Source organism: Sardina pilchardus, chromosome 22 (assembly GCF_963854185.1).
Source record: "Sardina pilchardus chromosome 22, fSarPil1.1, whole genome shotgun sequence".
In the NCBI taxonomy this organism is placed as follows: Eukaryota; Metazoa; Chordata; class Actinopteri; order Clupeiformes; family Clupeidae; genus Sardina; species Sardina pilchardus.
The window spans coordinates 23302117-23328616 of NC_085015.1; the positions used below are offsets into that span (position 1 = coordinate 23302117).

General features: G+C 45.9%; 2 protein-coding genes across 2 annotated transcripts; both read left to right on the forward strand.

The window, feature by feature from the left end:
• Positions 1–3248: 3248 nt before the first annotated feature.
• LOC134070178 (ATP-dependent RNA helicase DHX8) lies at positions 3249–12915 on the forward strand. The gene is made up of 22 exons (XM_062526431.1): positions 3249–3406; positions 3964–4049; positions 4144–4222; positions 4346–4440; positions 4621–4727; positions 4867–5295; positions 5446–5590; positions 5914–6117; positions 6364–6451; positions 6546–6643; positions 6969–7116; positions 7607–7788; positions 8162–8542; positions 8655–8865; positions 9649–9830; positions 9946–10086; positions 10285–10440; positions 10651–10788; positions 10918–11046; positions 11220–11416; positions 11552–11731; positions 12172–12915. Exons 1-22 carry the CDS (start codon positions 3298–3300, stop codon positions 12389–12391), a joined length of 3705 nt encoding a protein of 1234 aa, XP_062382415.1. The 5' UTR covers positions 3249–3297; the 3' UTR covers positions 12392–12915.
• Positions 12916–13069: 154 nt separating this feature from the next.
• Positions 13070–25927, forward strand: LOC134070179 (ATP-dependent RNA helicase DHX8-like). Its single transcript, XM_062526432.1, has 23 exons — positions 13070–13183; positions 14103–14188; positions 14281–14350; positions 14467–14558; positions 14722–14813; positions 14936–15220; positions 15490–15634; positions 15773–15973; positions 17102–17189; positions 17369–17466; positions 17874–18021; positions 18889–19073; positions 19518–19712; positions 20081–20266; positions 20435–20645; positions 20956–21137; positions 21296–21436; positions 21565–21720; positions 22255–22392; positions 22756–22884; positions 23719–23915; positions 24196–24375; positions 25027–25927. Exons 1-23 carry the CDS (start codon positions 13075–13077, stop codon positions 25244–25246), a joined length of 3534 nt encoding a protein of 1177 aa, XP_062382416.1. The 5' UTR covers positions 13070–13074; the 3' UTR covers positions 25247–25927.
• Positions 25928–26500: the final 573 nt, after the last annotated feature.

The following is a 26500-nucleotide window of genomic DNA, read 5'->3' on the forward strand; positions in this document are numbered from 1 at the left end:
AGGAATCTGATATTGGCCCCATTTAATAAAACCAGCGTGAACAGCCACACGCGCACACACACACACAAACACACACACACACACACACACACACACACACAAAAATGGATTTGAGCAAGAAAAGCTCCTCAGTCTTTCTGTTCTAGCTATGTGGCCTCAGAAGTGTCTACCTGACTTCAGCAGACTGCACAGTCCATTACCAGGGTGTGAAATATCTTGTAAAATGTGTTGGGCCCTTATTTGCACTCTTCAACTGAACATGTCCTGCAGGGCAGGGAGAGAGAGACACTCTAATGATGCGTTCAGCAAGATGTACCACTCTCTGCAGGGCACTGCGATCTCAAGCTGTGCAATTTCCTCAGGTGATGATGCTACCTGTTAGAACACTCTCTATGGCTGAAGAGCAGAAGGCCATCAAGATGGGGCGTTAACACCTTGAATTTCCGCAGCTGACAAAGGAAGCACAGTCATTGTCTGGATTTCCTTAGAATGTGTTGGATATTGACGGTCCATGGCCCATCTCAACCTCTCTCCTCAATGCTCGGTCCTCCACCAGGCTCGTTCCCATAGATCTATAAAGAACACTGGATAGACTATCCCACTGTTGCCGCCCCATCATTCTTTATCTACTGTAGATCAGTTGGAGCGAGGAAGGAAGGGAGGGAAGACAGATAAAAAAAAAAGACAGATGAGAAAGGCCCCATGAGTCCTCAGTAATGTGTACACTACAGGTATTTAAAGCTGGCAACCCTCTCTGCCGACTGCCTAGTGATTATTTAGTGGAGTGTAGGCCTAACTGCTGCCTTCTTCCTTCTTCTATTCTTCCTTCTTCTATTATTCGATTTAGACCGGCCTATTCATTGTTCATTGATCAAGCCCACCACCACCACTGTGCCATCTTTGTTTGAGATGGAGGTGTATACAGTCACGAGAGTAGATGTTAAATGTTCAAATCACATGGGAGGCACTGTGCTGATGGTAGTAAAATCAGAGCTTGTGTGACCAGTTGGTGAGGATGTTGAGTATCCATATCCACAAGTGTTGGTCAACCGCAAGGTCCCCATCCTCTTGACCAATGTGAGGGGGACTATGGTGCTGATGAATGCTGAACGACAGCTAATAAACAGCCAAGAGCATTCTCACATAATCCTGCCACCTCCAACTGGGTTATAGTGGTGTGCAGGATGGTGGAGATGGAACTGTTTCTGGACCTGTTGGCTCTGTATAGCGAATAGGGCTCAGGCACACGCGTTGCATTCTAGGATTATTACCGCCATGTTGGTAGCCCACCGAACGTAATAACCCATTCATTCGGATGCAGAAGACAAGAAGCAGAAAATGTATAGTATCAGCGATTCTTTTCCTCTTACAATTGTGCATCATACATACAACATACAACCAAGAAGGCAAAAACTAAGTAACAGGAACACACTAACAGGCGGGAGTAAATCCATAGGAATCCAAAGTAAACTAAGGTGTGAGGCTGCCAATATGGCTGCCCGCAAAGTTTTCACGTCACAATCCCAAGCCCTATTGGAGGGAGTCGAAAGAGCATGGCAGGGATGAGTGGGCCCACTGCGGGCATGTAATTCGGGCCCACTTCGGGCTGCCCACTGTGGGCCCCATTACCGTCATGAAATGCGGGGCATATGTGGGCCCCACACTAAGGGACCCTGGTGGGGCCCCTGTGGGCAAACCCACAGTTTGGGCAGAGTGTGGGGCTTGCCCACATTTGGCTCATTGGGCCCCCAGTGGAACCCATTATGGGCCCTTATATTCCCATACCCTCCCAAAATCCCCCACTACCCCCGCACTTGTGTTGGTTTACTGTGGGGTAGTGTGGGCTTACTGTGGGGTAGTGTGGGTTTACTGTGGGCTTACTGTGGGGTAGTGTGGGCTTACTGTGGGGTAGTGTGGGTTTACTGTGGGCTTAGTGTGGGCTTACTGTGGGGTAGTGTGGGCTTACTGTGGGGTAGTGTGGGTTTACTGTGGGCTTACTGTGGGGTAATGTGGGCTTACTGTGGGGTAGTGTGGGTTTACTGTGGGCATACTGTGGGGTAGTGTGGGTTTACTGTGGGCTCAGTGTGGGGTAGTGTGGGCTTGCTGTGTGTTTACTGTGGGCTTACTGTGGGGTAATGCGGGCTTACTGTGGGGTAGTGTGGGTTTACTGTAGGGTTAGTGTGGGTTTACTGTGGGGTAGTGTGGACTTACTGTGGGGTAGTGTGGGCTTACTGTAGGTTTACTGTGGGGTAGTGTGGGTTTACTGGGGACCCTAAGGGAAGAAGCTGTAGGTCCCACATGGGCCCACAGTGGGCCTGCCCGCAGAAATCCCTAAGTGGGGCCCCAAAGGGGAAAACACCTATGGGCCCCGCATGGGCTACCCATTAGGGGCCCGTTTGGGATTAGTGTGGGTTTGCCCTGCCCACACTTGCCCACAGTAAACCCAAAGGGCAAAACAGCTGCGGGGCCCGCATGGGCTGCCCTTATGGGGCCAATGCGGGCAAAGTGTGGGCAAACCCACAGTGGGCCTGCCCGCAGAAATCCCTAAGTGGGGTCTCAAAGGGCAAAACAGCTGCAGGGCCCGCATGGGCTGCCCTTATGGGGCCAATGCGGGCAAAGTGTGGGCAAACCCACAGTGGGCCTGCCCGCAGAAATCCCTAAGTGGGGCCCCAAAGGGGAAAACACCTATGGGCCCCGCATGGGCTACTCCATTAGGGGCCCGTTTGGGATTAGTGTGGGTTTGCCCTGCCCACACTTGCCCACAGTAAACCCAAAGGGCAAAACAGCTGCGGGGCCCGCATGGGCTGCCCTTATGGGGCCAATGCGGGCAAAGTGTGGGCAAACCCACAGTGGGCCTGCCCGCAGAAATCCCTAAGTGGGGCCCCAAAGGGCAAAACAGCTGCGGGGCCCGGATGGGCTGCCCTTATGGGGCCAATGCGGGAAAAGTGTGGGCAAACCCACAGTGGGCTTGCCCGCAGAAATTCCTAAGTGGGGCCCCAAAGGGCAAAACAGCTGCGGGGCCCGGATGGGCTACCCTTATGGGGCCAATGCGGGCAAAGTGTGGGCAAAGTGTGGGCCCACAATTGCCCATTGTGGGGCAACACGGGCATGTTTGCTGGGTAGGCTTAAAGAAAGAATCTTTGATAGTTATGTAAGTATGCCATCTTGTGGTCACCTAGAGTAATTACATTGGATAATTTCCGGTTTCTTCATAAACGGAAATGTCGTCATATTGCTGCGCGATTTTGGCGAGGTATCGCAACACCAACACGTACCTGAGTGAAGAAAACTTCGAAAATGGAGGAACTGGGAGAAGATGAGCTTATAAAGCTCGAATACTTGTCTTTGGTTTCTAAAGTTTGTACAGAACTTGACAACCATCTGGGAATAAGCGACAAAGATCTCGGTATGTTTGATCATTACTAAGTTAGCCAAAGTTAGCTGCCCGTTGCCACACAGCACATTTCGTCTACTAGCTAACGCGCTAATAAACAGCTAACCTTGCATAGCTAGATAACATTTATGAGCACAATAGTTATCTTTAAACTCTTGCACTTACTTCATGGGAGATTGAAGGATGTGCTCGTCATTACTTCCTAAGGCTGCAAACTTAACGTTAAGTGCCTTGTTGTCCAAAGTTGGGTAACATTATGCTGCCTTTGTTTATTTTGAGGGTTCACGGAAGCTAAAGAGCTAACAGTTACCTACCCCTACTAGTTAACAGAGCCTATATTTCTATATTACTGTTGTATAAAACTATTTTAAGAATTCAATTTGACCATAACAGCCTCTGATCAACGTGTCTGTAAATCGTGTCACAATAAACTCGGTGGGCACTTAAATAACGACTCAAATTGGCTAGTTCAGGAAGTCACTATTTTGACTAATTCCATATTCCCTTATTTTGAAGATGAAATATGGTAGCCTGTCAGATACGATTACGACTTTTTTCCCTATCTTCAGCGGAGTTTGTCATCAGTTTAGCGGAGAAGAACACGACTTTTGATGCCTTTAAGTCAGTCCTGTTGAAAAATGGAGCTGAATTTACGGTATGTGTGATTTGACTGTTCTATTAAATTAATACCGAAAGTATCGTGTTGGTATTTGTGTACTAACATCTTGCTATTCGTTTATGTGGCTCAGGACTCTCTCGTCAGTAATTTACTTCGTCTCATCCAAACAATGCGACCACCATCAAAAGATTCAACATCTAAAGAACAAGGTAAGTTTTTTTGTGCTGATGTGTTCATGTTCATGTACAATTTCATTATTTGTGGCAGATGAATTGTCTTCTAATCATTCAAATACTCCTGCCTTACAATGTTTTCTTGACCGTTGTTTGCAGACTCAGAACCTGATGTTAAAGTGAAGAACGAAAAGGACAAGCTCCGGGAGCTGTTCCCTGGTTTATGTAAACCTGACAATCCAGAGATTACTAAAGTGAGTTTTGATGCACTTCACACACACATCTCCCTTGAGTTAAAGTAACTATAACACCACATTGTAGCTGTGATATGGGTTGAATTTTGAAACCTTTTTTCTTTTTTAAATATGAACTTGATACATTAATTTAGCATTGAGTGTTGAATATAATATTGCTATATTGATTATACCCAACAGAATTTGCTGGATGAAGATGACGTGAAGATAGCTGCAGATGCTATGAAAGAGCTGGAGATGTTCATGCCCAGTATTAGTGGAACAGACTCGAAGAGCAGCAAGAAAAAGTATGAATGCATTTCCACAAACTTGCATCAAAGTGTTCCGAAAAGCATGCTCAGATATCTTTGTCTATCACCACAGTATATCCTGTAAATACAGCTTTCACTCGTCTAGTAATTTCTTCTAACATTTTTTTCACGTAAGGTCAGAGACTGGAACCAGCAAGAGGAGGAGGAGCAGGAGCCGAAGCAGAGACAGAGACCGAGACCGAACCCGAGACAGGGACAGGGACCGGGACCGAGATCGTCATAGGGATCGCGGGGACCGGGACCGAGATCGGGATAGAGACCGAGACAGGGATAGAGACAGAGATCGGGACCGGAGGCGACACCACCGTTCCAGATCTCGCTCACGGGACGGGGACCGGGAGCGCCGCCACGAGAGACCCAGAGTGAGGGAGAGCCGCTGGCGCTCCAAGAGTCGCTCCGCCAGCCCCCAGAAAGACTCCGACCGCTGGAAGGACAAACACGTGGACCGGCCCCCTCCCGAGGAGCCCTCCGTGGGAGACATCTACAGCGGCAAAGTCACCAGCATCATGCAGTTCGGTTGCTTTGTGCAGCTCGAGGGACTGAGGTTAGTTTCAGAGTACTAGAGATGCAATCAGGGACTGGTCTCTGAAATGCATGGGTGACAAATCTAACCGCTCATGTGGGCTTTTGAATGAAGGGATGTGTGTTCTTTCCCACGTTCAGATTCATAGAATGTCGCTGTTTGTGTGCGCAGGAAACGTTGGGAGGGCTTGGTTCACATTTCTGAGCTCCGGCGCGAGGGCAGAGTGGCCAATGTGGCGGACGTGGTCACCAAAGGTCAGAGAGTGAAGGTCAAGGTGCTCTCTTTCACCGGCTCCAAGACCAGCCTCAGCATGAAGGTGAGTGAGGAGGGAGAAGCTAAGATGATATTATGCCACTGAGCCCAGTTCAGTCCTATGTCCTATGTCACATGTAAAACTGGAGTTATGGTATTTCCCGATTGGATTTAGCAAAAGATGGCAACAAAATAAGCACATTTAAATCCTCAATAGAATTTTTTTTGTTCAGAGAGACCCATAGATTCTAAGTAACTGTAACAGTAATGCTTACAGGAAAGTTCAAGTCCTTGTTCTCTTGGCATGTTTGTCGAATCATTAATAATTATTAACATGGAAAGATTTCTTTATTGAATATGAAATTTGTGGGATTGTTATTTTTGTAGGATGTAGACCAGGACACAGGAGAGGACTTGAACCCCAATCGACGCAGGAATGCTGGACCTGACGGCGGCGAGGAGTCCGCCATGAGGAACCCCGACCGACCCACCAACCTCAACCTGGGCCACGCACCCGAGCTGGAGGACGACAGCCTGGAGCGCAAGAGGCTGACCAAGATATCAGACCCAGAGAAGTGGGAGATCAAACAGGTAATCCTATATAAAAAGCAATATCTTTTAACATATTATCCCCCAGTTGGTCTATAGACTGTAGCTACAGGGTTTATTTAAATTAATGATTGAAGGAGATACATTTGAGCAAACATTTGTTTTGTTCCCACTGGGTGGCACCAGTGCCCCATGGTCAATTTGTTCTCCCAGCATGTTCGCCATCCACCCGGAGTGAACTATTTGCGCGTTGGCTTAATGTGGTTTTGCCATTATCGCTCTCCTCAGATGATCGCCGCCAACGTATTGTCCAAAGAGGAGTTTCCTGACTTTGATGAGGAAACGGGTATCCTTCCTAAGGTGGACGACGAGGAAGGTATGTGCTGTTTGTTTATAATTGCGCCGCGTTATTTGGACCAGGATCAGAGGAAAAGCGTGTTCACTCGTGTGCCCCTCATTGTCCCTTCTAGATGAGGATCTGGAGATTGAGCTTGTGGAGGAAGAGCCGCCGTTCCTCCGAGGTCACACCAAACAGAGCATGGACATGAGCCCTGTCAAAATAGTCAAGGTGTGGACGCTGTCAAATTGTAAATCTGTACATCTATTTTGAGTCTATGTGTTGTTGGATAAATAAGGCATTTTATTTCACAAATGAAATAGGTAGCTAAGGATGGCCCATGAGTGCTTAAAGTGATGGCAAATGTGTTTGAGAAATTTGTAGTACACAAAATTGGAGTATTTAATATGTAGCTGAGACCTGATCAGTTTGAGTTCTTCCAAAGTGGTTGTCTTCAAATAAGTTGGCATAGGATGTAGAAAATATACTGCATCTTTTTGATGTTTGAATTTCAAATACTAAAGAGTAACCCCTTTCACGCCATTCATTCCTCCAGAACCCGGACGGATCTCTGTCCCAGGCGGCCATGATGCAGAGCGCCCTGGCCAAGGAGCGGCGGGAGGTCAAGCAGGCCGCACGCGAGGCCGAGATGGACTCCATCCCCATGGGACTCAACAAGCACTGGGTGGACCCCCTGCCTGACGGTAAAGAGAGCCTTGTCCACACCGCACAGAACGGAACTTTAGGGCTCGAACAATACTGTTGAAATTCTGAGAAGTCAATATTAATATCATGATTCTATTTAGCAAAGGCGGTATTGGATGATTTATTACTGTTATATGTGACATTTGCCCCAATCAATGACCAACTGGTCACATAAGAGTCAATCAGCAGGGCATCTTTACAGCACCAGACATCCTTTCGGTCGGCTTGAAGCGGCTGCGTGTGTGCGCCCCCGGGCCACTGATAACCATCTAGGCTTCTGAAGCTCTCGCTGGGCCTCCTCCCGGCCCGAGGTGCTCTGGCCTGGCCGCTGTGTGACTCATCGTCCGGTGGAGGCGCTTTATCATAATCGCTTATCTCCTAACAAAACACACTTCCCTTTCTCTGCCTTTCTCTCTCTTTCTTTCTCTCTCTCTCTCTCTCTCTCTCTCTCTCTTTCTCTCTCTGTCTTTCTTTCTTTCTCTCTCTCAGCTGATGGCAGGCAGATCGCAGCCAACATGAGAGGCATTGGCATGATGCCCACCGACATCCCAGAGTGGAAGAAGCACGCCTTTGGCGGAAACAAGGCCTCCTACGGCAAGAAGACCCAGATGTCCATTTTGGAGCAGAGGGAGAGTCTCCCCATCTTCAAGCTGAAAGAGCAGCTCATTCAGGTCTGTCCAAAATAGTCAGTCAGCGATATCCTCTCCCTGTGCCTCTGATTAGTGATGAGTTTTGGCCTGTAGTAGTGACCCATCAAGGTTTCAGGTGTCATTCAGTGCACAACATCCATATGATGGATCTGACCTGCTTGTGTCAGTCTTGCCTGTATATTATATCTGGCTCGTATAAAGTGACTGCAAAATGACAAAAAACAGATTCTTCCTACCAGGAGTGCAGGGGGTCATATTAGCTATTACTTATTGATGGGTCATGAAACAGTACTGTAAACATAACTGTTAGAAGTCTGTAACTAAACTACACAATAAAAACAGTCTGTAGGAAAGACAGTGTAGTAACTGTAAACTCTTGCTGTGTCTATTCTAGGCTGTCCATGATAACCAGATCCTGATTGTGATCGGTGAGACGGGCTCAGGCAAGACCACCCAGATCACCCAGTACCTGGCCGAGGCTGGCTACACCACCAGGGGCAAGATCGGCTGCACCCAGCCCAGAAGAGTGGCCGCCATGTCCGTGGCCAAGAGGGTGTCTGAGGAGTACGGTTGCTGTCTGGGACAAGAGGTGGGCTACACCATTCGTTTTGAGGACTGCACAAGTCCAGAGACGGTCATCAAGTACATGACAGACGGTATGCTGCTCAGAGAGTGTCTCATTGATCCGGACCTCGGCCAGTATGCCATCATCATGTTGGACGAGGCCCACGAGCGCACCATCCACACAGACGTTCTCTTTGGCCTGCTCAAGAAGGTAACACACTTTAGGGTCCATGCCCATATTCAGTAGACATGCAGAAATACTGTTGCAAGTAGCGTGCTGGTAGTTTTGGGCTTCACTAATGCTTCCCATTGCTCTCCATCAGACCGTCCAGAAACGCACGGACATGAAGCTGATCGTCACCTCTGCCACGCTGGACGCCGTCAAGTTCTCGCAGTACTTCTACGAGGCGCCCATCTTCACCATTCCCGGCCGCACGTACCCTGTGGAGGTGCTCTACACCAAAGAGCCTGAGACGGACTACCTGGATGCCAGTCTCATCACCGTCATGCAGATCCACCTGACTGAGCCCCCAGGTAAGGTTTCTTCTAATAATCTAAATTTGTTGATAACGGTCAGTGTTGGAATGCTGTAATTTTTGCAGCTTCTGTCTTTCTGTGTTCTCGCCAAGTTTCTCAGTATCCATCATACTAAGGGCTCTATTTTGACAAAGTAACATGGCACCGATGGTTACACTGGGTTTTTGATGTCCTCTGTGCTCCACTCACAATGGGTAACAGTTCCATAGTTCTAGTGCTCCGCTCTAGAATCTTTGGTTCTAGGTAACAGTTTAGTTATTGATCAGTAGTGTCATTATCAGCCACACCAATGCCCTGACCAGTTGGTGTCAAGCAAACAGGGTCAAATATGTCCTCATCCGAAATCACACCCACAGTGGCCATTTTGTCTTTTACCGGAGCCAAAACAGTCATGGGCTGTGTCCAAAAGTCAAGCGCGCACGCTGGATAGTACCTTCTTTCCAGTAGCGTCTCAGTTAGCTTGCTCCTCAGTATGCGTCCCTACCTACATTTGGACAGCACTAACTAGTTGGCGTCACCTGACTCGGGGAGGGGGGGTGTTGACGATTTACATGACGTGTGGAGCTTGACCTGCGCTGCGCAATGGATTATGGGATATCTGAGGCCAAAAAAGATGCATGGATGCACGCTTGGAAATCACGCCAAACGAAGTACCCATCTAGTAAGAGTGCTTGACATGCGGCCAGTATATTCTGACGTAACTTCCGGAAAATGCACACTGCCCAGCGTGTGACTTATGTTTCAGACACAGCCTTAGACATCTAACTCTCTCTCCCGCAGGTGATATCCTGGTGTTCTTGACGGGTCAGGAGGAGATCGACACGGCCTGTGAGATCCTGTACGAGCGCATGAAGTCTCTGGGGCCAGATGTTCCTGAGCTCATCATCCTGCCGGTGTACTCCGCCCTGCCCAGCGAGATGCAGACCAGGATCTTTGACCCAGCACCCCCTGGCAGCAGAAAGGTGTGAAGCTGGGTCCTCACTTCTCTAGTTCTTTAGCTTCATAAGAGTGTTTGTTTACTTGTCCATCTTCAGTATGCTGGATCATTTATCTCTTCTCATGCTCCCCTTGCCTTAGGTCGTCATTGCTACCAACATTGCTGAGACCTCCCTGACCATTGATGGTATCTACTATGTGGTGGATCCTGGCTTTGTCAAGCAGAAAGTGTACAATTCTAAGACTGGTATTGACCAGTTGGTGGTCACTCCGATCTCCCAGGTAATGATTTTATTTAAATCTTTTTTTTCCTCTTAATATATCATTGACCCTGAAGACCAGTGTTCCTTCCTTGTATACCTATCACTTATTTGGTCTGAAAGACCGTTAAACATTCACATCTGGGCACCAGGCTCAATTAGAAGGGTCCGCTTATGGTCAGGTCCTCCACTTATCACCTGTGTTGTTTGACCCTCCCAGGCCCAGGCTAAGCAGCGTGCAGGCAGAGCCGGTAGAACAGGCCCTGGTAAAACCTACAGGCTGTACACCGAGAGAGCCTACCGAGACGAGATGCTGACCACCAACGTGCCCGAGATCCAGAGAACCAACTTAGCCAGTACTGTGCTCTCGCTTAAGGTAGGGGCTCACCTATTTACCATGCTGCTGAATTCATTTTCCGTCCTTTTCGTTGAGTATCAGGTTCTGAGTAGTAAAATAATCTAATCTCAGGCATACTATTGCTTCATGTCTTTAAGACTGCACCACTCATCATTATGAAATGTAAGCTGTCCCTGTTATTCGATCTCAAAAACCCAGTTCTCATACATTCCTCCTCTTTCTGTTCAGGCCATGGGTATCAATGACCTGCTGTCGTTCGACTTCATGGACGCCCCTCCAATGGAGACCCTTATTACAGCCATGGAGCAGCTGTATACCCTCGGAGCCTTGGATGATGAGGGGCTGCTCACACGTCTCGGCCGCAGAGTGAGATATCTCCCTGTTTTGTTGTTTGTTGAGAGACTTTTTACAACCTATTGGTCATTTGTGAGGTCTTGTCAAGTCTGAATACTGTACTGAAATCTCTCTACCATCCTCCTTTTTCTCTCTCCTTAGATGGCAGAGTTTCCCTTGGAGCCCATGTTGTGTAAGATGCTCATCATGTCAGTGCATCTGGGCTGCAGTGAGGAGATGTTGACCATTGTGTCCATGCTGTCTGTGCAGAACGTCTTCTACAGGCCAAAGGTTTCTACTGTTATATAGACATGTAATCATTTCAAGTCATTACACGAAATCTTTAGTAACAGGTCTATAGTAGCATTTGACAACAATATGTCACCTCCACCAGATTCACTAAGCGTGTTACACTGTAAAGTTGATGCTTTTATATTGATTGGTGATGTGTTGCATTTTTCCAGGACAAGCAAGCTCTCGCTGACCAGAAGAAGGCCAAGTTCCATCAACCAGAAGGAGATCACTTGACCTTGCTGGCCGTCTACAACTCCTGGAAGAACAACAAATTCTCCAACCCCTGGTGCTATGAGAACTTTATCCAGGCCCGTTCCCTGCGCAGAGCACAAGATATCCGCAAACAGATGTTGGGTATTATGGACCGGTAAGGAATTCTTGGTGTAGTCCCTATGCAGAGTGGCTTACCTGTCTGATGCATAATTATTGTCTGTGTCTGGCTGTGTCCTTAAAAGGATATATCATTACGTGGTCAGTTTCAGAGCTTTTCTTCTTCCAACAGGCATAAATTGGATGTGGTTTCATGTGGAAAGGCCACTGTTCGTGTGCAGAAAGCCATTTGCAGTGGTTTCTTCCGTAATGCTGCCAAGAAAGACCCACAGGAGGGCTACAGGACACTCATCGACCAGCAGGTGGTCTACATCCACCCCTCGAGTGCCCTCTTCAACCGACAACCAGAGTGGTGAGTTGATGGACTTGGTTATTCTTGTAGTGATAGAGGAACAAGAAAGCAAGGTCACATATCCCAAGTTCCTGTTAGGTGGAGCAGGATATTTGAAGTTACGTCTGTCATGTTTTTGACAGCTTATAAATGGGCATAATGTTTTTTACAGATGATGGCTGCAGCATCAGTGTTAAATCAGTGTGTGAATCATCAGTGTTAAAACAAAACATTTACAATACGTCAGTGCCTTTTTCTGATGTAAACAGGGAGTTTCACTGATAATTCTGTAGAGGGTAATTGGTTGTAAAATATACTTGCTTGGTCAATTCTCTGACCTGAATAATTTTTTACTGTATGGTCTCTGAGGATGTATTGGTGTACTGTGTTGGTTTACTTTCTATAAACACAATATACAACTTTTCTCTTTCATGATCTGATGGTTTCCTTTTCTCTTCTAGGGTGGTGTACCACGAGCTGGTGTTGACCACAAAGGAATACATGCGTGAGGTGACCACAATCGACCCGCGCTGGCTGGTGGAGTTTTCTCCGGCCTTCTTCAAAGTGTCCGACCCCACGCGCCTCAGCAAGCAGAAGAAGCAGCAGCGCCTGGAGCCGCTCTACAACCGTTACGAGGAGCCCAACGCCTGGAGAATTTCCAGAGCCTTCCGCAGACGATAGTCTCTCAATACTTCTGCATGAACTGCCAGTGGTCCTGTTTATTGTAAGAGCACTCCAGTATCACACAGGCGTTGCGTCACAATTAAGTCCTTCTGTAAATAAATGTAAAACTTATTTTATGTTCACTCTAAGCCATTTCTCTGACTATTGCAGACTTAAAATGCTTGGGATCTTACTTTGGAATAATGTTTTTATCAAGAGTGAAACTGCTTCTTTTTTAGATATTTTAGTTGCAAGATCATCACACCAGTGTACTAAAGGCTGATTAAATGCCTAAGATAAATGCCTAAGAAACTGGCCAAATTATAAATGTCAATACTTCTTCTTGGTGGGGGGGGATTGTGTTTGTTTACATTCTGTGGAACAGTAGTGCCCATAATATCAAAAGTTCCCACAAGGGTTTCTTTTCCTTTTAAAATATGGACCATGTGCACTGTTATGTACTCTGTTAAACAGGGTGAACTGTCAGAGAATGTTGTGAACTACCCCTTTCTATGTTTAATAAAATGGTGGCTCTTAACCTATGTTGGAGTGTCTTTGATGCATTGTTTATTGTTGCGGTGTTTGGTGGTATCGTGCGGGGGGCATAGGCGGGGGGGCGTAGTTTCACCATGTTGAGTTCCGCAGCAAAAGGTGAAGTTACACGCATGCGCGTTTGATATCTATAGTAACAACAGCGAAACATGGCGGAAGAAAAGCTAGTCGAGCTGCAAAGGCTCGAGTACCTGTCTATGGTATCTAAAGTTTGCACAGAACTCGATAACCATTTAGGATTAAATGACAAAGATCTAGGTAAGGCCTCATTTCGTATATATTCTTGCAAAACGGATACATGTGACCAGTGCTGTTAATAGATAACGTAAGGTAGCAAACTTACTGGACCAGCTGAATGCTAGGTTGTCCTGTTTTGCTAAGACAAACAACTTTAAAACGTACGCTCTCTGTCTGCTTTTAGAGTACGTACAGAAGTCAATGCCGATCTCACTTTATTAGTATCACTGTAAACTACTATTAAAGTTGTCTGAACTTGGTTTTGTGGAAGTTTGCTAGTGGTAAGCAGTACAATTGTATGCTAATGCTAGCATTAGAGGGCCTGTGATGTCTGCTGCTGGATAGCATCATGTATGTTCAGTTACATTTATTTAGGGTTAACCCCTGGAATCGATTGTGGAAGTAACAATACCTGAGATATGCCATAGTTATCGAGGTTCATGTCAGTGTTTGTTAACTGGGGTTTACTACATCACGCTAGTCGGTTGTCTCATCACCTACCAGTGAGGAACGTTACCTGTACGTATTGTACCAGCTTCACCTCTTGCCCAGTCCTTGTGGCTAGGGGCTTTCATATGCATGCAAGCATCTCTCATCGGTGTGCAAAGGTGACAATATAGTTTCAGAAGCGGTAGAGAAAAACTCCCTGGTCTCATGTCACATGTTTTGAAATAAAAAGAACTCGAGGGTATTCCAAGCAGGTGGTTTAGTGACAAACCTGGGTAAGTTTACTCGGAGGAAATGGTAAACCTAAGAGGTAAAGGTAAAGGTAAACAAGAGCCCAATGGCATTGTTTTGTTCCGAGAATAAAGCCGTACAGCTTTTCTATTTGGATTTTTACCACTTACTCTGAGTTAACCACATACTTGAAACCCCCCCAGATAACAAAAATTGTTTGAGAAAAGAACTGATGACAAGCTGATGTTGTTTTCCCTTTCAGCTGAGTTTATCATCAGTCTGGCAGAAAAACATCCAACATTCGATTGTTTCAAAGAAGCATTGCTCAAAAATGGAGCGGACTTCACTGTAAGTACAAAACAAGATGAAACTCAGAAACAAGAATCTGTTCTCAATATCACAGTGTGTGTCATATTATAGCTTCTGTTTATGTTCTCCAGGACTCACTTGTCGCCAATTTGCTGCGTCTCATTCAGACAATGCACCCAGAAGCTCCTTCCACCAGTAAAGGTGATAATAGCTAACTAAGAAAAAACACTCGGACATGCATTACCATTTTTGGATGTGAAAACAAGTATTTTAAAAACTGCTTGTTTGCTAATCCTTACTGGCTTTACTGTTTCTAGCCTCAGAGGACTCGGGAAAGCCAAGAGGCGATGGCGACAAGCGTAGAGAGATGTTCCCTGGTCTCTGTTTACCAGACAATCCAAACGCAAGGGTAAGATAGCCCAGTACTTGTTTACCACACAGCCATTTTTCTGACACATCTCAACAAACACAGTCTAGATATGTGACACAGCTTCAACAATAAAATGTTTACTGACTCATGAAGATGGAAGCCATTTTTATCGACAGTATAATACTGTGTGTATCTGTTTTAGACCATGCTTGATGATGCCAAGGTGGCAGCAGCTGCCATGAAGGAGCTGGAGATGTTCATGCCCAGTATTCAAGAGGCACAACCTACAGTCAAGTAAGGATACACGAAACCATTTCTTTTCAAACAGTCCTACATAGAACAAGTATAATATTGGTTTACAATTGGTAGTTTTGTTGTATGTTATTCCTGAAGCATATCCTTTTCCAATATTCAAGGGCTGAAAATGAAGGCGGTGACAGAAAGAGGAGTCGCAGTCGAAGCAGAGAGCGGGACCACAGGAGACGCGAACGGTCACGGTCCCGGTCCAGGTCTCGCTCGCCAAAAGTGGAACGCAAGAGGGCACGTAAATCCCGTTGGGACGTGGACAGCGACGCCTGGAGGGAAAGGGATAGGCACGTGGAGCGGCCGCCCCCAGAGGAGCCAGCGGCTGGAGACATCTACAGCGGCAAAATCAGCAGCATCATGCAGTTTGGCTGCTTTGTGCAGTTGGAGGGTCTGAGGTAGGTTTTCAACCCCTTTCATCAAATGCAGCTAGCTAAGCTAACTTTAGTCGTTCAGGTAGTGTTGTCCAGAGTACCAATGTGTGTACTATGTGGATGTTCAGAGAATAGAAGTGGAGTGAAGAATAGGTGTGTGTGTGTGTGTGTGTGTTAAAAAGGTGTGGGTCCTGTGCTGTTTTGGTACTCACACTCAGCCACTTTTTTACTGCTCATTACAGATGTGTGTGTGTGTTCCACTGATGCTATGTTCCATATGATATCCTTTTCAGAAAACGTTTTGAAGGCTTGGTGCATGTCTCAGAGTTACGCAAAGAGGGAAGAGTGGCCAACGTGGCGGATGTGGTCAGCAAAGGTCAAAAGGTCAAAGTCAAAGTGTTGTCCTTCACCGGGACCAAAACCAGCCTCAGTATGAAGGTAAGAATGGGAAGACACATTGACCCCTTACTTGGCTTAAAGTTGCATTACTTATTAGTGGGCTTGATCCAGCAAGCCCACTATTGTTCTTCTTAAGTTTACTTCAACTCTATTATTCCCGTTCACCCACTTTTTCAGGATGTGGACCAAGAAACTGGCGAGGACCTGAACCCAAACCGCAGGAAGAACCTTTTAGGGGAGGGCACGGAGGAGTCCATGAGGAACCCTGACCGACCCGTGGACCTCAACCTGAACCAGGTACCCGAGCTGGAGGATGACACCCTGGAGCGCAAGAGGCTAACCAAGATAACCGACCTGGAGAAGTGGGAGATCAAACAGGTACAGCACCGTCCTTTCTGCTGTTAGATTCTCTTCCAGTAGGTGGCAGCATTAGTTTGTGTGTGGTGATGCTGCCCTTCTTGGAGTTCTTAGAATTGGCCTGTGAAATAGATATACTTTTCTATTACAACACCCTTGAACTGTTTCTTAAATTGTTACTTGAAAAATATATACAGTGAGGAGCACATGTATTTGATACAATGCTAAAACAGGAATATAAAATCATCATTTGACAATTGATCTTAATGCCTTAATTCAAAAAATGAGTAAAAATCAAACCGCCAAGGACACCAATTTTCTTTGTGATTGAAGAATGTATCGTAAATAGATAAATGTTTTCCTTAAATGCTAGGGGAAGGAAGTATTTGACCCCCTATGTAACCCTATGGGAATTTAACACATAGGGGCAGGCAGATTTTTATTTTTAAAGGCCAGCTATTTCATGGATCTAGGATATTATGCATCCCGATAAATTTCCCTTGGCCTTTGGAATTAAAATAGCCCCACATCATCACATTCCCTTGACCATAGCTAGAGATTGGCATGGTGCTTTTTCCAGTAGGCCTATTAGCCTGTTTGATTTGCATTGAGCTCAATGAGCATCAAACAGGCTAATAGGCCTACTGGAAAAAGCACCATGGCAATCTCTAGTTATGGTGAAAGGTGTATAATGATGTGGGGCTATTTTAATTCAAACGGCCAAGGGAACTTTATCAGGATGCACAATATCCTGAATCCATGAAATAGCTGGCCTTAAAAAATAAAAATGTGCCTGCCCCTATGTTAACCCTATGTGTTAAATTCCCATATGGTTACATTGGGGGTCAAATACTTCCTTCCCCCTAGCATTTAGGAAGAACATTTATTTATTTACGAAACATTCTTCGATCACAAAGAAAATTGGGGTACTTAGCGGTTTTATTTTTACTCAGTTTTTGAATTAAGAAATTAAGATCAATTGTCAAATGATGATTTTATATTCCTCTTTTTAGGCAACTTTAGCATGGTATCAAATACATTTTCTCCTCACTGTATATGACTAATTATTTATTTTTATTTTAAGAGTATGTTTTAGTCTATGTTTATTGATGTTAAACATTATCTTTGTCCATCTTTATCTTTGTATAGATGATTGCTGCTAATGTTTTATCTAAAGAGGACTACCCTGAGTTTGATGAGGAAACTGGCATTCTGCCAAGAATAGACGATGAAGAAGGTATGTAATCACACTGGGAAATTCTGTTTATTTACTCCCAGTTTATTTATTTGCTGTACTATTTATATTCCACTGTTCCAAGTATATTCCATTATTATCTATCTATTATAGTCCTCTCTGTGCCTGGCTGTTTATATTGATTTTTTTTTTGATATTGATTCCTGCTTGTGGTCCCTCAGATGAGAATTTAGATGTGGAGCTGGTTGAAGAGGAGCCCCCCTTCCTCAGAGGACGCACCAAACACACCATCAACTTGAGTCCTGTCAAAATAGTCAAGGTGTGCTGCCATTCTCCTCGCCTTACCCCTCACCCCCATTCAGTTATGGTGCTGTTGACTCTAACCTCAATACTGGCCTCTCACACAGATCTGACCAATCTGACTTGCAAAACTAAACTGTTGCTGACTGTAATGATCACACGCACTTCTCACTGAAACCTACTGACTCACCACTTCCTCTTCTCCATGTGTTGATCATGAGTTGGCTAAAAATATTTGAATGTAATGCTGATCTCTGATTTATTTGAACTTCCCAGAAGAGTAACACAAGTTACTTGTGAGTTATTCTAAAGCCGGTTGTCTTAAAATCAGTTGCCATAAGTTGGGCGTAGACCATACACTGCCTCCTTTTGAATTTGAATTCTTCAAAAAGAGTAACGTCGTTCGTGTCGTGTCGTCTCCTCCAGAACCCGGACGGATCTCTGTCCCAGGCGGCCATGATGCAGAGCGCCCTGTCCAAGGAGCGGCGGGAGGTGAAGCAGGCCGCACGCGAGGCCGAGATGGACTGCATCCCTCTGGGCCTCAACAAGCACTGGATCGACCCTATGCCTGATAGTAAGTGCCCCCTCCTCCCCCTCCCCCCTCCCTCGCCCAGATGCTGGATCAATAGCCTCCACAGCGCCTTGTCAGCATACCACACCAAGCCATTTGGAGTCCTAAACGAAGGGACATAACGCTACTGTTAATTGTATTGTTACCACAGATACAACAGCCTCTCGAGTTAAGGAGTATTTGATAGATGAATAACAATCAATAGCGCAAATGGAATACCGAGGGCCAGCCCCCTCCCACCCACCCCCCGCAACCCCTCCCCAGACGTTCAAATTGAACTGCGCCATTTAAGCAAAAGGGATGAAGCGTGGTTGTCAGTCCCATAAAGAATATTGTCCAGTGTTTAGAGAGATGGCGCTCAATCTTCATTTAGGAGGGGCGGCTGGGTGCTGAGTCAGGATCAAGCCAGCCGAAGGCTGCAGAAGCCCGGGCCACTCCCATCCCATCCCATCCCGTCGTGCCTCCTCAATCACCCCGCTCACTTGAGAGTGCCAGACATCCTCTCCTCTCGTCTTGAGGAGAGGGAGATTTTTCTTTACTGTCCCCCCCTCCCCCCCCCTCTTCTCTCAGTGCGAGAGAGTGCCCTCAGGGCCCTTACTGATGGCCAGCTCATTTCCTTCAGCCCTGGTGCCCTGGTACTCTACCCAACCCCCACCCCCGCAAACACTCTCTCACACACACACACACACACACGCACACACACACACACCATGCCCTGAAGTGCCAGTGCCACTGTCACTGCATACGAGTCAACGTCCGGTAGGGCAAATAGGGAATGGGGTGATGGTAGTCATGGGGGGGGGGGCGTTATCATAATTGCCCATCTCTGAAACTAACACACTTCCTCTTTTCCCACCCCTCCTCCCCCAGTGGAGGGCAGGCAGATCGCCCAGAACATGAGGGGCATTGGCATCATGCCCGACATGGACGTGCCGGAGTGGAAGCGCTACGCCCTCGGCGGCAACACGGTCTCGTACGGGAAGAAGACCCAGATGACCATCATCGAGCAGCGTGAGAGCCTGCCCATCTTCAAGCTCAAGGAGCAGCTGCTGCAGGTGCGCAGGCTCGGCGGCCCGCTGATCACACACACACACACACACACACACACACACACACACACACACACACACACTCCCCTCTTGTTGTGATCGTCAGCTGGGTTTCGTTTTTCCAAACAGTCCGGCATACGACTGACACTTTTCACTGAAGTGTTACAACAGCAAATTTGTTAGTGTCTGGTTTCCTGTATTATGATCAGTGAGTGAATTCTCATCGTGCTTAGTCGACTGAACGACCTAGCCGGTGGAAAATGTCAGACTCATTGTCAAAACCATTTTGTCAGCCTGTATGATCAGATACATCAGTCAAAATGACAGATTTACTGCTCACATTTGTTACTTGGATGATGCTATCTCAGATTATCTTACTTGGATGACATTGTTATCTCAGATAATGCTGAGGCTGATTCATAAATTGTGCTGTAATCTGCCTTGTCCCAGGCTGTCCATGATAACCAGATCCTAATTGTGATTGGTGAGACGGGCTCAGGGAAGACCACCCAAATGACCCAGTACCTGGCCGAGGCGGGCTACACCACCAGGGGCAAGATCGGCTGCACCCAGCCCAGAAGAGTGGCCGCCATGTCTGTGGCCAAGAGGGTGTCTGAGGAGTACGGTTGCTGTCTGGGACAAGAGGTACAGTAACTCAAAAGTCCAGATATGTTTACATGTATAGATAATATGCTTACTATGTACATATGTTTACATGTATAGATTTAGTTTACTAGGAACAGGTTCTCACGGCAGAACATAGAAATAGTGATCTAAGTTAGCTTCCATTCTTCAACAGCATAAAGTAAAATATGTGTTTTTCATTTTCTTCTTACATATCTTTTAAATATAGTTCATAATAGGTCAGGAACAGCGATTTCAGGAATATCTTGAGTTTTCTTCAGAATAAAGATGATTAATAGATAGTTAATTATAAGACTTCATTAGCACATCACTCTGGCATTATTGTTGGAAGCCTCAAAGCTAAACGAGTGGCGTGGCGTTCTCTACAGGTGGGCTACACCATGCGTTTTGAGGACTGCACCAGCACCGAGACGGTCATCAAGTACATGACAGACGGTATGCTGCTCCGAGAGTTCCTCATCGACCCTTCGCTCTCCCAGTACTGCGTCATGATGCTGGACGAGGCCCACGAGAGGAACATCTACATCGACATTCTCTTCGGTCTCCTCAAAAAGGTACGGGAGTCAGCGTTGAACGACATTTAGATTATTTGTAGCAGGCAGAAGTGAACTTGAATGTATTCTGCATCAACACACAATGCATTCTGTCCTGTCCTGTACTCTTTCAATAATATAATATCCTTTAACTTGTGTGAAAAAAAACATGTTCTCTTTGTCCATCAGACCGTGCAGAATCGCAAAGACCTGAAGCTGATCGTCACCTCTGCCACGCTGGACGCCGTCAAGTTCTCGCAGTACTTCTACGAGGCGCCCATCTTCACCATTCCCGGCCGCACGTACCCTGTGGAGGTGCTCTACACCAAAGAGCCTGAGACGGACTACCTGGATGCCAGTCTCATCACCGTCATGCAGATCCACCTGACTGAGCCCCCAGGTAAGGTTTCGTCCTTTATTTTACCCAGACATTAGGAGACTTTGACAAGATTTGGGTAAGATTCTTAAAAGTTTGCAGTCTTTTAGCTAATTCCCGCTCAAGCTTTGCTCAAACGACTACAAGAATCTTTCCCAAATCTTGTCAAAGACTTCTGGTGTAAGGATGGCTTTACTTGAATTTGTCTTGTTTGGTAGCACTTATAATGTTCAAGTAAGTAACAAGTACTGTAATAGTATTAATATTTGACATTTGTAGACCGTAATAATGGTGTGTGTACTCTGCTCTGCTCTCCCTCTCCGTTCTCCTGCAGGTGATGTCCTGGTGTTCTTGACGGGTCAGGAGGAGATCGACACGGCCTGTGAGATCCTGTACGAGCGCATGAAGTCTCTGGGGCCAGATGTTCCTGAGCTCATCATCCTGCCGGTGTACTCCGCCCTGCCCAGCGAGATGCAGACCAGGATCTTTGACCCAGCACCCCCTGGCAGCAGAAAGGTGTGAAGCTGGGTCCTCCCTTTTTCTTCGTCTCTTTCTCTCTTTCTCTCTTTCTCTCCTTCATTCTGTCTCTTCCTTGCTGTCTGACTTCTCCTCTACCTTGGTCATATTGCCCTTTTTTTTGGAGCTAACACAAAGTTTTTTTTTATCATTTTTAGGTGGTCATTGCCACTAACATCGCTGAGACCTCCCTCACCATTGATGGCATCTATTATGTGGTGGACCCCGGCTTTGTCAAGCAAAACGTCTACAACTCTAAAACTGGCATTGACCAGCTGGTGGTGACACCTATATCACAGGTACACAAGCCTCAATAACTCACAAGTCTTTTAATCAAATGCTTTCAGATGTGTCGCTTTGGTTCAGCCCTCACTCGTTAAACCCTCTGACTAATTACCTTTGACCCTCCCCTCCCCGCCCCCCCCAGGCCCAGGCTAAGCAGCGTGCAGGCAGAGCCGGTAGAACAGGCCCTGGTAAATGCTACAGGCTGTACACCGAGAGAGCCTACCGAGACGAGATGCTCACCACCAACGTGCCCGAGATCCAGAGGACCAACCTGGCCAGCACCATGCTGTCACTCAAGGTACTCCGTCGTCCATTCAGCTCTCATGCTTTGTGTTGAGAAACCCTGTGTAGCTTCAGTGGGTCTGTGGTCTCGCCCTTGGGCATATGTGTTTCACTTCTCATTTTGAAAATTGTGGAATGCCAAACAGTGATGTAAACGTTTTTGGCCGGACATTTTCCAGCTGCCCTTATCCCCCAGTGCCAGAACCGAACATGATCGCTTAATAAGTCTGACCCCTGGTGTAATGACGCCGACCTCAATTTGAGGTCGCGCACCTGTTTGGAATGCGCTCAGGTGTTAATTACGTCTCCCGGGCCTCAGGGTGGCTGTTGGAACGTAGGCCCCAATTAGCGTGCATTTTTGTTTCATTTGTCAACCACAGCCCTCCATGTTGCTGTTGTGCTCCACCTTGTTTTAGACACGGCCGTTAGCAATGCACCATCAGGCGGCCGATAAAGACTGCTCCCAGACCAGTAGTGTTATTGTCTAACGACCTCTCTGATATGCCTATTGAGTGTTCTTTTTCACGCTCGCTTCTCGCTCCTCGCTCAGGCCATGGGTATCAACGACCTGCTGTCGTTCGACTTCATGGACGCCCCTCCGATGGAGACGCTGGTGACTGCCATGGAGCAGCTGTACACCCTCGGAGCCTTGGACGACGAGGGGCTGCTCACGCGTCTCGGCCGCAGGGTGAGATTTTTTACACGGTTTCTCTGCGTACGCAAAAGCACTGCACACTACTGAGTCACGCTGAGACGAAACGTAACCTCAGATGGCGGAATTTCTGGAATCATTCACTGATGTCGTCTGATGAGATGGGATGTAGATATGAGACACGATGAGTTCTGTATAATGTCTAATGGCCAGATAAAGTAGCCTGACTGGCCGAGTTGAACTGGTTTCGTCGTGTTGTAATGTTGTTATAATGATGTAGAATGAAGACTGTGATGCCAGTGATGCCAAGCATATCATACATACTCCGTATACCACTCTTTTTCATCTTTTGTTTTTCATCTTTCCTTTCTTCTTCCTTTCTCTTGATGTCCTTCTCAGATGGCAGAGTTCCCCCTCGCCCCCATGTTGTGTAAGATGCTTATCATGTCAGTGCATCTGGGCTGCAGTGAGGAGATGCTGACCATTGTGTCCATGCTGTCTGTGCAGAACGTCTTCTACAGGCCAAAGGTACTGGTGGATCATGTTGCTATGGAGAAAAGTGTGTGTTTTATAAAATGCTGCTTATTTCCTGTTACAGGAAATGTTCTCATGATGCGGTTCCAAGCAACTGGTTCTGTCACGCTTAGATCATATTTAGTCTTTTTCTTGAGAAGATTGCCTAAGTTATCTAGACCTCTTGGAACTAGGTTTGCAAAATTCCAGGAATAGCAGTTGGGATGGGAATGAACAGGAATTAACTGGAATTTTGTGGCTATGGCAAGTTAATATATAACAGAGAACCTAAATGTAGTTGAAAAAGCATAATATTTGTGATTATTAGTATTTATCCAAATTCAATTTCTGCCCTGCACAATGTGCACATACATCAATCACATACACACAGCAATCCGCATAGGCTACTAGACAGATAGGAAACCTATGGTGCATTCAAGCACATGGGGAAAACGGTTTCCTAGTGAAAACGTCATTGTGAACGTTATCTCATGTGGGAATAACTGGTGGGAAACTAGGGGAAGTTTGCGAACAGAGTTGGCAAGTTCTGGGCTTGTCGTCACTTTAGTCCTCTTTCAAATCGGTGTACGTAATTTTGCATGAACTGTAATGGGATTATTCATAACCATATGGTCATATCAGACCAGTAATATGTAATGTTGTTATTTTTTTAAAAGTCATTTTATTTATTTTACCATTTTCTGGGGCAAGTACCGTGGTTTCTTATTTTGTGTCGTTTTTAGGTCGTCTATTTATCATCTTTTTGTCTAGGGTATGTTCTTTTGCAAAGGATAATATATTAATGCGGATTTTTTTTTTTTTTTTCACTTTAATTTAATTTCCTCTCAGGACAAGCAAATGCAAGCCGATCAGAAGAAAGCCAAGTTCCACCAGCCAGAGGGAGATCACCTTACTCTGCTGTCAGTCTACAACTCGTGGAAGAACAACAAATTCTCCAACCCCTGGTGTTTCGAGAACTTCATCCAGGCCAGATCGCTGCGCCGCGCACAGGATATCCGCAAACAGATGCTGGGCATCATGGACCGGTAAAAAAAAAAAAATTCTCAGATATCGTCTCCGACTATGACTTTGCAAATGGCGGATTTTAAAAAGTGGTATTAAGTTATGCAGTCATAGCCACACAGCACCAGTCACTGCTTGTTTTCCGTGTAAACCTTGCTTGGCTGATCATATTGATTGGGCATATCCCATGAGATATTTCATGTCACAGCTTAAACAGATTATGGTGGCGTAATACCTTGAGAATGCACTTTGCCGAGGACATTGTGATTGTATCTTCACTATGTTGCCTTTGTACCCTCATAGGCATAAGTTAGACATGGTGTCTTGTGGGAAGGCCACTGTTCGTGTGCAGAAAGCCATCTGCAGCGGTTTCTTCCGTAATGCTGCCAAGAAGGACCCACAGGAGGGCTACCGGACGCTCATCGACCAGCAGGTGGTCTACATCCATCCTGCCAGCGCCCTCTTCAACAGACAGCCAGAGTGGTGAGTACTCCGTCCACTATCAGAGACCAGGCATGGGCACACCTTAAACACGGCAAAAAAATAAATCTAACCAAATGTTATTAATCTTAATTATACTAACTAGAAAAAATCTATTTGGTTTGTTTTTAGTATGAAGAAAGCACTCTCTCAAAAGATTTAAGAAGACTTATTTCAAAGAGTCTTATCAAGACAAATTTGCTAAATGCACTGGCTGACATATTTTCCTTGTTTTGAGGACGTGACTTTGTCAAATGATTTTATGAGAAAGTGCGAATTGATCTTGACGTAAGATTAATCACACTTGGCAAGATTTGATTAGATAAGCACTTTTTGCAGTGAAGCATTGTGATTTATCAGTCATGTTACTTTCCTGTACACGTATCACATCATCTTGCCTGGACATGACTTTCCCACTCTCACAGTTTTATTCAGGTCCCACTGACGCAGTCAGAAATCTGCCAGCACCTTTAGCTGTTTTATTTCCTCAAGTCTTATGATGAGTTAAAGATATCTCACTAGGAGGGCTGTCTTGATTTCTCCTTATTCAGCATTTGCTGCCTTGCTTGTTTTAACTTGGGTAGTCAGATTACAGAAACCTGCGTTGGCATCCTGTGTCACCAACTGGAACATTTCCCCATGTCTCGTCACTAGGTTGGTGTACCACGAGCTGGTGTTGACCACCAAGGAGTACATGCGCGAGATCACCACCATCGACCCGCGCTGGCTGGTGGAGTTCGCGCCGGCGTTCTTCAAAGTGTCCGACCCCACGCGCCTCAGCAAGCAGAAGAAGATGCAGCGCCTGGAGCCGCTCTACAACCGTTACGAGGAGCCCAACGCCTGGAGGATTTCCAGAGCCTTCCGCAGACGATAGTCTCGCCTCTCGTGACGCGCCACACTGCCGTCACCACAGCCTTTTGTTGTCTTGTTGTCGCGGGCGAAGGCAGGCCTGGCACATGTATCTCTTCAGACATTTCCTCGGAGGCAGTGCTGTGCCCGGTGTGAATATAACAAGGACACGTCTCTTAACATTGCTTTACATCCCAGACCAACGTTTGTCATTTTTGCCTTACAGTTATTCACACATGTGAACCTCAAGCACCATTGCAAATTAAACATTGTATTATTTTGTGGAGGAGGTCATCATGCCGTAATGCTTATTTGTGCATAAATTGTGTTAGCAGATATCAATTCAGATTACTCGACAGATTATGGGGATTTCTGTACTGTGGAACTGTAATTAGTTTTAAGCAGAATCCAGGCCCATATTTGGTGACAAGAATGGGGAACGGAAGGAGGTACTCAATTCAATTATTTTCAATGTGGAAGTCATAATGGGACTGGATATCTCGAACAGATGTTGTGCATGTGCAACTGAATGTGTCTGTGTGTGTGAGAGACAAAGACAGCGAGAGAGAGAGAGAGAGAGTGGAGTAATATATTTATAGATCATAAAAAACTTTTATACTTTGTCGACAGTACCGACAACAGGAAATTGTGTGCTATTGTCTGTACTTTTGCAATACATCAGCTAACCGCAACAACAACGTCTTGTTCTCCAGTGTCTTTAAAGTATTGTAGGATTCTTTTATTACCCTAAGACCTTTATTAGTCCATATCCATTAGTTTGAATGGCACCAAGCTTAATGGGTTTTGATTGAATGTATTTATCAATAGCTTTTTAGGTTATTATATGAGTTATGTCTGTGGTAGCAGTGAAGGGATATGGGAAGTTTAAATGAATCCATCAAGCAATATATATGCTTATCTTTACAAAAATGGAAAGTTAAGATAAGTCTACTGGGTTATAAATGTCTTTCTGTATAGTACAAATGAACAAGTTAATGCCGTTATCGGAGCTGATGAAAATCAAACCCTGTGCCTAAAATTAACTGTCCTTTCCATGAAAGAACAATTCCTGGGATACTTATAGAGGAGATTTATAGACATTTTGAGGGTTTGTGTTGCGGGCACTGTATGTTGAAAAGTTGGTTGTATATAGCTCAGCCAGTTGAAGATTTGGGGCATGTTGTGTCTGTCCAGTCAAGAGTTTGAACTGTTTTATTGATGTGTCTCAGTGGTACACAGTGTACAAGCAAGTTGTCACAAACACCACAAACAACCCTCC

Coding starts and splice junctions, on each gene's coding strand:
- LOC134070179 (XM_062526432.1), top strand. CDS start 13,075: ATGGCGGAAGAAAAGCTAGTCGAGCTGCAAAGGCTCGAGTACCTGTCT. Junction 13,184..14,102: donor ATTAAATGACAAAGATCTAG/GTAAGGCCTCAT, acceptor TTTCCCTTTCAG/CTGAGTTTATCATCAGTCTG. Junction 22,393..22,755: donor TCACGCGTCTCGGCCGCAGG/GTGAGATTTTTT, acceptor TGTCCTTCTCAG/ATGGCAGAGTTCCCCCTCGC.
- LOC134070178 (XM_062526431.1), top strand. CDS start 3,298: ATGGAGGAACTGGGAGAAGATGAGCTTATAAAGCTCGAATACTTGTCT. Junction 6,118..6,363: donor AGAAGTGGGAGATCAAACAG/GTAATCCTATAT, acceptor CGCTCTCCTCAG/ATGATCGCCGCCAACGTATT. Junction 11,732..12,171: donor TTCAACCGACAACCAGAGTG/GTGAGTTGATGG, acceptor TTTCTCTTCTAG/GGTGGTGTACCACGAGCTGG.